At 36.4% G+C, this 12,705-nt stretch overlaps 1 protein-coding gene across 4 annotated transcripts in view; it reads right to left on the reverse strand.

Annotated features, from left to right (window-relative positions):
• SPHKAP (SPHK1 interactor, AKAP domain containing) overlaps positions 1-12,705 on the reverse strand; it is a 237,239-nt gene that overhangs the window by 161,089 nt on the left and 63,445 nt on the right. For 2 of the 4 annotated variants that reach the window (XM_077155347.1, XM_077155346.1), the window contains exon 2: positions 312-390. The exons of the other annotated variants lie outside the window; for them this stretch is intronic. In XM_077155347.1, the coding sequence (XP_077011462.1) occupies positions 312-390 (79 nt within the window). The remainder of the gene's footprint in view (positions 1-311; positions 391-12,705) is intronic. 4 annotated transcript variants of the gene reach the window in all.

Consider the following 12,705-nt stretch of genomic DNA (forward strand, 5'->3'; position numbering starts at 1 on the left):
CAAAGCTCTGCCTAACTAAAAACTTCTGCCACATGTTTAATATTATTGATGCTGAAATCATTACTGATGCCTTTGAATCATTTAAGCAAGGAGGGCTAGCAGGATGGAGCACAGGCAGGTACATTTTGATGGTAAATAAGAGGCAAGATCCCCAGCACTGTTTGCAGTTCAGCAGAAGTCGCATGGCAAAACAAGAGGCCTGCGAGGTCAGGATGAGAACCCCAAGCAGTTCATGGACTGCTGAAGTAAACGAGGAGGCCTGGTCATGACTTGGCTTTATAATCCCCGAGACTCCACACCCCACAACCAACCTGGATTCCTGGGAGTGTCTCCTGGCGGGCAAGGCAGCAGAGAAGCAGATAGGTGAGTTTGGTTCAACTACCCACATGGCTGATGGAGAGGACCACACCCACATTAAAGGAGTTACAAACATCAGCAGATTTGGAGAGGAAGCAGGAGAGGAGAAGTGTGGGGAGAAAAAGAAAAAAGAAACAGAAGTTTTAGTATCATTCAAGAGGAAAGACACAGATTCACAGCAGGCCATCTTTAAAAAGAACAAACTAGCTAGACGGTGAGGTTGCAACAATTAAAAAAAAAATAACAGAAAGGGTTCAAAAGTTTGCATGCATATTTTCAAGAGTATCTGCCTTGGGTAATATGCTGGATTTGTGTCAGTGATTGAGGCTCTCATCTTTGATGAATCAAAGGATAACCTACATCTAGTAGATAAGAATTTCAGGGCCTTCCAATCTGGTTAAAATGTATCTATTGGCGAGGTCCACTGTTTTTGCTAAGATTCTTAAATTTAAAATTTGAATGCAGAGAATGGTGGGAACAGTTTTATTAATGGATATTTGTTTCAGCTTCCCTAAATACCTTATAATGTTTCTATTCAATGCTTACCCACAAGGTACACTCTAGCCTTTTTTTATTCCAAGCAGATCATAATATATTATTTCAAATCTCATAACTATTAAAAATAATATCAATATCCACACCCATATCTATATCTACCTATTGTATGGACACTAAGTAAACAAGAAGCAGTCAATGAAAGTATCTTTGCATTCCCATTGCCTGCCAGTCACTGGTACATCATTAAAACTCAATAAAATTTTACTGTATCAATGAACATAACAGAGAAGAATTCAAATAGTAAAATGTTAGAAATGTCAAAGCAGGAGATGCCAGTGTGAGAGTGACAGAGCATGTGGTATGGACATCCTAACCATCGGAGGTCACATAAGATCTCCATTCTATGCCACTCACTAAGGTTTATAATTGTCTCTGGAAAAGTATCATACTCTCTCTAAATTTACTCCTGGAAATTTCATATTTATTTATAGTCTTGTAAATGGTTTATTTTTTTAATTTTACCCATTGTTTATGGCTCATGTGAAGAAATATAACTTACATGGGTGTTTCAGTTTATATTATGCAAATATGTTAAACTGATTTACCAATTCTAATAGTTCAACTGAGAGCTTTGGTTTCTCCTTTTCCAAATCTTTTGCTTTTTGTTCCTCATTCTGTTACTGAGCAGTGGGCCCAATGTACACAGAAGCCAATACCATGACATTAAGATTTTGAGAAAAGAAAGAGTTTTATTGCAAGGTTGATCAGCAAGGAGATAGGATGCAAGTTCAAATCTGTTTCCCTGACCTGAGAATAAGGGAGTTTTACAGGAGGGAAACAAAGGGAGCTGGGGATGGTGATAGAGCTTCAGATTGTCATATTCTGATTGGTTGTTTATAGAATTGTCTATACATGGTAGAACTATGCCCACGGACTGGATCTCATCTTCTTTGTTGAGGGAACCCTCCCATTTCATTTGCTTCCAATGACTCCTCATCCCTGTAATCTTGGAAGGTGATTTTTCTTCCTAGCATCTCAGGGGGTCATTCAAGAGGCAGGAATCTGTGAGTGGGTGCACGCTCAGGTTTCCCACCTGTGGCTAAGTTTGACTCCCTGTAAAACAAGCTCAGAAGAGAATTCTATGGGAGAGAAAGAAATCTTGATAAGCAAGTTTTGGCATGAATCTTTATTTTTAGTTATGAATCCCATCCCACCCAAAGTTTCAATTCTTGTTTTACTCCACTGGCCAAGATCCTCAGTGAAATGTTGAATAGAAGAATGCCAAAATCGTCTGAAGTTATGCCATTATATATCATGCTTGCTGTGGGATTTTTGCATATACCCTTTTTCAACCTAAGGCAGTTCTTTTCTATTATGTTTCTTTTCTTTAATTGTGAGAGGATGTTATATTTTATCAAATACCTTTTTGCATTTATTAAGATAACTACATAGTCTCCTCTTTTAGATCACTAATACAATGGATTATAAGAATTGATTTTTAAATGTTGAACTCATCTTGAATTCCTAGGATGAACTCAATTCGATAATGTTGCATGAGCCTTTTTATATATTTTGGAACGTAGCTTGTTAATATTTTGATTAAGATTTTTTTCCTTTATGATCATGAGTAAGATTGGTTATATTTCCTTTTCTCATTTGTTGGGCTGCTATCAAGATTGTGCAACATTGGTTTGTCCAGAGTGATCCCCCGATGAATCCCAGAATGATTTGATCAGTGAGTGGAAAAGTATTTGCAAGCCCCCTTCGGGGAACGGTGAGAGTGGGGAGAAATTCAACTTCCCCAAGTTGAATTCTTGATATTCTCACAAGCAGTGTGGACAACCAAAGCTATAGGCTGAGCCCCCAGTCTTGGGGTTTGTTCACACGAAACTAAACCCCACAAAAGATAGGTCAAGTCTACTTAAAATTTAGGCCTAAGAGTCACCCCCAAGAGAGCCTCTTTTGTTGCTCAGATGTGGCCCCTCTCTCCAGCCAATATGATGAGCAGTCTCACCACCCTCTCCCTCTCTGAGTGGGACATGACTCCCAGGGGTGTGGACCTTCCTGACAACGTGGGACAAAGATCCTGGAATGAGCTGAGACTCAGCAACAAAGGACTGAGAAAAAACTTAGAATGAGCTGAGAATTAACATCAAGAGACTGAGAGAAACTTCTCGACCAAAAGGGGGAAGAGTAAAATGAGGCAAAGTGTCAATGGCTGAGAGATTCCAAACAGAGTCGAGAGGTTATCCTGGAGGTTATTCTTACGCATTAAGTAGATATCACCTTGCTGTTCAAGCTGTAGTAGAGAGGCTGGAGGGAATTGTCTGAAAATGTAGTGCAGTGTTCCAGTAGCCATGTTTCTTGATGATGATTGAACAATGATATAGCTTTCACAATGAGACTCTGTGAATGTGAAAACCTTATGTTGGATGCTCCTTTTAGCTACTATATCAACAGAAGAGTAGAACATATGGAATAAAAATAAATCATAGGGGGAACAAATGTTAAAATAAATTCAGTTTGAAATAGTGGTAAATGAAAGCGAGCGGTAAGGGGTATGGTACATATAGTTTTTTTTCTCTATTATCATTTTATTTCTTTTTCTGTTGTCTTTTTGTTTCTTTTTCTAAATTGATGCAAATGTACTAAGAAATGATGAATATGCAACTATATGATGATATTAAGAATTGCTGATTGTATATGTAGAATGGAATGATTTCTAAATGTTTTGTTTGTTAATTTTTTTAATTAATAATTAAAAAAAGATTGTGCAACATTAAGAAACAAATTGGGAGTGTTTCTCTTTTTCCATTTGCTAGAAGAGTTTGACTATTGGAATTACATGTACAGCAAACATCTCGCAAAACTGTCCAGCAAAGCTATCTGAAAATGGTGCTTTATCTCTTGAAAGATTTTTGACCATAGATTCAATATCTTTTATGTTTATGAACCATTTATAGTTTCAATTTCGAGTTATTTTATATTTTTCCACAAAATTATCCATTTATCTAATTTTTCATATTAATTGACATGAAATTTTCATAATATATTATGCTTTTATTTGTAGTATCTGTAATGATGTTCACTTTCTTCATTCTTCCATTTTGTTTGTTCATTCATTCCACTCTTTTTTTTTAATTAAGCATAATAGGGACTTTTCATTTTGATTTGCCTTGTCAAAGAACCAACTTTTAATTTGTTTTTCTGCCATATTATATACTTATTTTCTATTTAGTTGATTTCTGGTATTATTATTTCCTTTACTACAACAAAGTTGTCTTCTTATTCTTTTTCAAATCTCAAGAGACATATACTCCCTATGCTTACTATGATTTTTAGCCTCTCCTTTTCTTTTAAATGTATGCCTTTAAGGCTATAAATTTTTCTCTCAGAGCTGCTTTTATTGCATTCCACAAATTTTGAAATGTGGCATTTCAGTTATCTTTCAATTTAAACTGTTTTCTAGAACTAAAAATCCTAAACTATAGTTTTTTTAGTTAGGAATGCATTTTTATTTATCTTTACATAGAACTATTTTATTTATCTTTTAGTTGTTGATTTCTCATTGAGTTGCATTGTGATAAGACCGCATGTTGAAAATTGTTTAAAAAACTGGTCTATGATCAATTCCTATAGATATTAAGTACATTCTACAGGTTTTGGTTGTAGCATTCTCTGCACCCACATACATACATTTGGTTAAGCTGGATGCGATGTTCAGATCTTTTAAGTGCTTATTGATTTTTTTTTTTTGGAATTAATCCATTTTTGCTGCATTCATTTTGAGGCTGTTTATTTTAATTTTCCAGGCTTCTGAAAGCAATAAGCCATGAAATGGGTTGGCTTTTAACAATGAATTTATTAGCTTACATGCTTATTGAGGCTAGGAAAATGTCCGAATCAAGGCATGATCAAGGCGATGCTTTCTTCCCAAAGAGCAGCTCCCAGTGACCCTGGACTCCTGTGTCACACGGCAAGGCATATGGCGGCATCTGCTGGTCTCTCTCTTTTCTTCCAGGTTTCGTTACTTTCAGCTTCTTGTTTCTCAATCTCTCTTTCTCTCGCTCTCTCTCCACCCTTTTTTTATAAAGGACTCCAGTAAGATGATTAAGACCCACCCTGGGCCATGCTTTAACTGAAGTGAACTTATGAAAATTTAAAATAAGTTTACACTCACAGGAATGGATTAGCTTTAAACACATAATTTTCTGGGGTATATGCAGTCCAACCCACCACACTATTTTATTAGGTGGATACAAATTTAAAATTATAAATTGTGCTGGTGATTCACTCTTTCATTATAGAGTGGCATACTTTACCTCTAACAATGATTTTGCACTTTAAAGTTCATTTTGTCTGATAATGATAAAGCTACATCACTTTTCTTTGGTTACTGATTGCATGATATATCTTTTGTCTATCTCTTTTAGTATTTTATCTTTTAGATATGGCTTAATTTCTTTGATAGTTTTTAAATCCCACTGCTAATCCTTGCAAGTTATTTGGAGGATTTAGTCCTATTCCTTTTTTTTTTGCATGGGCAGGCACCAGGAATCGAACCCAGGTTTCCAGCATGGCAGGCAAGAATTCTGTCACTGAGCCACTGTTGCACTGCCCTAGTCCATTTACTTTAAATTTTTGATATATTTAGGTCTGTAGCTACAATTCAATATCTGCTGTCATTTTGTCCCAACTCATACATTTATTTTCCTTTAGTGCCGTGTTTTATTTGGTTTAAAGTGACTATTTTATCATTTTTCTATTAGTTTTGAAGTTATACCCTCTTTTCCAATTCTTTTAGTGGTTTTCCTAAAAAATATAACATGTGTGTTTATTGTAACATGTTCGAAAATTAATCAACATCTCTAACCTCTCCCACATGAATATAACAATCTTAGAACTACTTAACTCCAACTAGCCCCTCCCAACTTATATTATTCCATTATATTTTAAGTTTTTTAAGACTCCATAGGGCAAATCAATGTTTGCTTGGATTTACCACATATTTAAAACTTTCATGGTTCTTTATTTCTTTTTGCTCCTAGACCTTACATGAGTGATTGCCTTCTTGTGTTGTGAATTAAATCACTTATAATATTCATTAATGAGAAGTTGGGATATTACTAATAAACACCTTTTCCATTCAATCAGTGGTGGCCATCTGTAATAAAATTATTAAAGAAAGAAGAGCAATGTGGAATAAAGTAAACATAGCATAGCTTATTAAGTAACTATAACCAAAGGCAACTAGTATTAATGGGAGCACCAAGAAAAATGCCATGTGTTAATCACGGCAACATAAGAAGTTAGCTTAATAAAAAGACATAACATGAATATCAGTATGATACACATATGCATTCCAGACTTTATATCTCAAAATAGACAAGGTTCCCAAATGGCCAAGGTTCAAGAAATATGGAACTGTTCTTGCAAATCACATTTCACCTTTTCTAGGAGAAACCAAGTATGGAATTTTACTGAGGCTGAGCAGAGGAACGTGTTTCATCGTTATTAGGACAACATAGCCATTGACACAGCGGGTTTACTCTGCTGCCTCATTAGATGCCACTGAGAAAAGAGAGCCAAGAGTGGGAAGCGAGCAAATCCACCCACAGCAATTATGTGAAGATATTTCAGAGGTGCTTTGTGTTTTATTCTCTTTATTTCTAAAATATTCGAGAGTCTTAAAAGCATATTTCTGAAACTCTATAAATTTAATATTTATTGAAAATTACTTTCTGCAAACAAGCAATAGAGTGTCTATAGAGCACAGGCAAAGAGGGCAATGCAGAGCCTCAAAAGATTTTGTTAACTGTAGCTCAGGGGGGGAACTCAGCAGGTCACTCAGTTTATTATCCTGTTTCTAGGCAGAGTGGAACTGAATGTGTCCTATTTAGAAGATCATGACAATTAGAAATGCCCTTTCTTGTACTGGATTGAAGCTAAAATATGCCAACCTAAGAGAACGAGACTCCCCCCACTCCCGAGGACCAACTTTGAGATAAGAATACTATCATATGATGATACCATATATATATATATATATATATATATATATATATATATACCATAGTGTCTACATTATGGTTTTCCAAATTATCCGAAATACATGTCTTACAAGTAACTATATTCCAATTGCAATATGAACCAGAGACAGCAGTTCAGAGGATGTTTTGTTTTTATTAATGTTTTTGATGAGTAACCTAAGGTTATGTGAACCACTTAGTTCTCCACTGTAGAAGGAATGAAACTGATTGCTTCAACTAAAATTATAAATAGAAGGGTTAATAATGACAAATAGTCAGTTATATACCCCAGACCTTCTTGTCACTGATTCAGGTTTATATTCGAAGTTCTCAATTTTCTGAGGTAAAGTCTTCTACAAACACACAAGCATTGAATTTCTCCTAAAACACCCAATCAAGATGAGATTTCTTCTTAAAACTCTGTTAACAGTTCCATCAGCTATCTTACAAACAGAAAAAGCAGAAAGAACATAATGCTTTCTAAGCAATCATAAAATTTATTAGAAATCTGAGTGCATATCCATTCATTTATTCTGCCAATAGTTACAGTATGAGGTGCTCAAAGTACTAAAGTGAATAAAGCAGACAACAATCCCTGCCTTCGTAGAGCTTACGTTTTATTAGAGGTTATGTTTTATTAGAAATAGAGTAAAAAAAGAAATACACAAATGTAAAATATATGTGGTAAGAAAATACATTTTATTATATAATAATATACACTTTATGATTATATAATAATTTATTAATGTAACAACAGTAGTTGTTTTGTCTATGTTGAATAATTATTGTTTTTAAAAGGAAAGTCAGTAAGAAAACAAGGAACCAAGTTTAAAATAGTGTTGCTTTTTACTAAATCACAGCTATTAGTCTGCTGCAGAATGCACAAGACCAACATGGAAATGCCTGTGGCACAACAGCATGTTCAGCTTAATAAAGCTAATTATGACTGAAAGGCTTGTAAAAGGTCAGAGGTTATGGAGGGGAATGGACAACATACAGATTCATTCCTTCCATGACTACGCACTAAAGCAAAACAACGGGAAAACTGAGCAATTATTTAGTGAATTTGATCAGTGAAATTGATGTCTAATGTCCAAGTCCATTGTTGAACATGTCTAATGTCCAAGTCCATTGTTGAACATCCATTCAAATAGCTCTTTAGTCATCATCCAAATTGCCCGCTCACTGCATTCTTCACCTACCTTCCTTTTTTTAGGACCTCTGAAGGTAATGGAAAGATAAAATATGCACCTGTAAGATACCGTGATTGCAGTTTACGTCTTTCTCAGTATAGTCTATATGATTTTACCCCTTGAAATGGGGCCAAGAGTCCACCCACCCCGGCTCTGGTCTGGAGGGGGTTCTAACAGTCAGGAATGGGAAGAAACAGAGGTAAGTTTAAAGTAGGTCTCAGGTAGTGTCAAAGGTCCATGTCTGAGAAACTGAATCCCATTGTTAGTTCTGCAGATGAAAGTGGGGGCCCTCAGGAAATAAGAAAAATATTGAAAGACTCAAAATTCAGGAAAAATAGAGTTGAGAGTGAGAATGGAGAGCTGTTCTTGACCAATACACTCTGAGACATCTCATCCCTCTGACACTCCAGTGTAAATTCATATTCTCATTTCAGACATTCAGCCCTGAGCTTCAGCTTTGAAGATGCAGCAGCTTGTTGGATATCTCCATCTACAGGTTCTGCATCTACTGCACATTCAACATACATTTGCCCAATCTGCTTTCCCCCTGTGTTTTGGCTCAGCTTTTGACATAATCAACCCAAGTCATATAAACTAAAACAAGCTAGTATGATTCACTCTTGACTACTGTTTCCCTCACCATAACATCTGATCAACTGTCAACTCCTTTCCATTTTACTCTCTAAATATACCCTGAATCCCATCATCTTCTTTCTATTCCTAACACTGACAGGATTCAATCTCCCCTGAAGTGTCAAAGATGAAGAAACCAGTGAAACCAATGAAGTAATTTACCAATGGGCAATGGTGCAGTCAGGATTCCAGTATGGACTATAGGACTCCCCAGTCAGAAGTCTTTGCCACTGTCCTACCCTGTCTCTTCCAATTCAGACACAGTTCAGTATCCTAAACATGGCCTACCAGGGCTTCCACCCTCCAGCCCTTTCCTTTCTCTCTACCCTCATTTCTCACCACAGGGGACCAGGCACTTAGTTTTTATGCCATCACCTCTGTGACTGTGGAACTAATTTACATACAGGAATGTTCTTAAAATCCTCCTCCAGACTTCGATCTCTTGTTTGTTGACTGCTCTGGGGAAAGCTGGTCTGGAGCCTGGAGCCTGAGCTTCTTGCTGATTAGGGAAGGGGGCAGAGGGAACCTGACACTTCCTACCCTCAGTTGCCACAGAAGGTCTTTAAATAGTAAAACCTTCATCACTTAGGGGAAGATTGAAACCAGTCAAAGATCAGAGAGGAGGAAGTATGGCTTATTTTGGTGCTCTGAATGAATGCTAGAGTTGATGTTGTCAGTGGGCTTAATGGGCTTGGAAGGAGGGGAGTGGAATTCAGTATTAATCATGTCTCTCTCCACAGGAACATGATTTACTTAAAAGTCAATGACCGAAATTCAAATGTTTTTAGCTAGATTAATGTGAACCTTCTGGATGAAACATTTTTTAAAAATGTGGTTAAAGATAACCTGTGTATGCCAATCAAAGATAATTTGATGAGATAATGAATGCTTTAAAGTGTACTCTTGCAATAAACTATAAAACTTTGCATATTTTCAAGGCAAAAAATGTTTACTTTCAGGATCCTGAGCTCAATATCCTCTTCCTTATACTAACTTTCTTGGCCTTCCAAAATGATACTAGCATCTAAATCCTCTGTCTTCATTGGAGAATCTGGCTCAAGGATTAGCAGGTAGCATTTACGTTTCATTAGTTATGTTACTAATATTCTTCAGAAACAATTTTGAATTAAACACCACACTAGGCATTGCAAATATGATAGCGATCAAAGGCAGACATGAATCCTGAACTTATTTAAGTTTGCAATGACTGGGGAAGGCAGGCTTTAAGCAAATCATCATATAAAAGACTGGTATATAACTGTCATAAGCTCTGATGAAGTAAATCTAGCTGATGCGTAGACAGTGACGGAAAAAGTACATCAAGGAAAGATGGGAGAGGAAGGCAAGGGTGAGTTCATGAGGAATCTGTTTTTTTTGGCATTCAGAGTGGATGTACATGAGAAGTTACTGAGTTGGAGCAATCGGCCCCATGAGGTTGGTGGTAGTAGGTTTGTCATCCGTTAAATGGACTTTAGCCATTACTAAGCAAAACTGTATCATGATATTTTTGCTCAGAAGCACATGCCCACCCGGCAGTCTACTTTTACAAATGCCCTTGATTAAAACTTTTGATTCTTTTTTCTTGTCACCTTGAACTTTAAGCTTCTGTGTCCTCATATTAAAAATGTGGTAATCAGTTGAAAACCCTTGTTTATATTATTGCTAGTATGGGATACAAAAATATTTCTAAGTTTTCTATCTGTGATGTCTGTTAGATCAGAGTACGGTTCAAATCTATATTACTTAAGAGGTGCAATTCATGAACAAAGAAGGTGGTTCAGTGGGAAGAGCCAACAGAACACAGGAGATGATTATAAATTACTAGGAATTTTCTTTGTTTTTATCTTTGATTTCATTTTTTAATAGATGTTGATTATAATCCATCTATATGCTTTCTCTAAGAAATAACCCGTGAGCCATTTAGAGTCAGCGGCCAGGCCTCTTGCAAGCTAGGGTTTGCCATGTCTATGCAGTTTACTTTCAGACTAGATTAGGGAAAATCAGACCTCCAGAATGCAAAGCTCTTCACATGCCTGCCCTTTAAAAAAATTTTTTTTTTAGGTGAATTAGAGAATCAAGACAGGTAAACTGGAGAATCTTGGTGAATTTCAATTATTACTTCTGATATGGGTAAAGTTTTGTAGAAAGGACACATTTTCATATGTCTTTTGCTAATTCAAATCATAGACAAATTTTATCTTAATTTAAACTTGAACATTATCACTGGTTTAGACCTAAATTATATTAGTTTGGACCTAAATTATATTGGTGCATCCATTCAAAACTTGATAATGTATAGTAGAAAGAAATCAATGAAATGAATTTTTTATTGTCAATGTTGATCAGTAGTATGTAGCACACATGTATCATGAATTGTTAAATTAACTTGACTTTGAGAAGTAATAGGAGATAGGAAGGGGATATAGATTGTAGGATCCATAAGGAGAGAGAACCCATCATTTCTTATCTCATGAAGAGACAGCAAAACCCTTGAAGAATGACAAGGGTGTGCTCACTGAAGTCAAGTACTTAAGCCCTACAGTTCCAGATGAGATAAACAGCCTTCTGACCCTCTCTTACAGTGAGTAAAAAGCAGTTCATTGCATGTCAGTGGACAATGGGATGGTGTGACAATGATGGAGTAGATTTTTAATGGTTGCTTTTAGATTCTTGTGTCATGCTAGAGAGGCAGCCCCTTTAATGATTTATATTGATTATTAAGCCATGGTGGCATGGGAGCCCAGAGAGTGATTTAGAATGATTTACAGAAAAGAAAGAAAATAACACTTATTGTACACTTAGCAAATGGTTGGGAAATACTTCTTGACTGAATTCCATCAGCTTTTGTGCCCATCATGTAAAATGCAGCCTTAATGCACCTAAGTGATCCCCCACATTTCTTCTACGTATCTATTTATTCTCTTTCATTTTTTCTCCTTTCCTCCTTCATATTGAAGAGGACAAGTACTCCAGCCAACTGTATTTACTTATAATGCACACAGAAAGGCAGCGTGGGTCTTTATCTCAGCATATACCATGAGGAAGACCTTTGCAATCTACTGGGTTGTCTTCTCTATCTGCATGACATATGGCCAACCTGTTGGATGTCAGTTTCGGGGTGTCCTTGTATGTCAAAAAATGCTTTTAAAATGTGCTCTCAATGGCAGTTTTCGGTTTTGAATAACCCTCTTCCTGCGATCCTGTGATCTTAATTCTTCACACGCCTCCCTCCCTCTGCCCCCTGAAGCACTGTAATAATGAAATAATAATCTAGACACAACAATAACAGCTTCTGTATCTGGAGTATTTACAATATAACAGGAACTGCATTATATCAGGTGGGGATTCCAGCGACCTCTAATTGATGCAATCTCTCAATGACATCCCACTGCTTTTAGGATGAAGACCCAGTGGTCACCAAGCCCTCACATATCCACCTTTCATGGCACATTTGTCACCCATCTCTTCCGTATTTCTCTGTTCTGCAGGCACAAGCATGGAGTTGTTTAAACACTCCATGCAGCCTCTTGTCCCAGTGCTTTTCCACCTATACTCTGGATGCCAGAAATACTCTTTCTCAAGAAGATGCCTTACCTCTCTAAGTCTCATTCATTATTCTATGTTCTCAAAGAATCTCCCTTTTTCCTTTAAAGCATATATCTTAATTTGCTATATATACATTGTGGTGATTATTTGACTAATGCTTTTCTTCTTTCTCACTGGTACTGAGGTTTGATGCCTATAGATCTGCCTTAATTTATGTCCCTTAGTGCATACCCACCTAACATTATCTGTCACACAGTAAGACATGAATATAGCTATTGACTAAATAAATTAATGAGTGAATTCTGTTTTTCAAAGGCTTATATCTATCTTATATTTTATGTCTACTGTCTATAAGTTGGTTTTCATGGAGCATTTTTTTGCTTGCCTCAGATCACTACTGAAAAAGAAGAACTTTAGCTCAAGAAGTTTTGGGACCAATGACCTTGGTT

The sequence above is a fragment of the Tamandua tetradactyla genome, chromosome 3, assembly GCF_023851605.1.
Source record: "Tamandua tetradactyla isolate mTamTet1 chromosome 3, mTamTet1.pri, whole genome shotgun sequence".
Taxonomy (NCBI): Eukaryota; Metazoa; Chordata; class Mammalia; order Pilosa; family Myrmecophagidae; genus Tamandua; species Tamandua tetradactyla.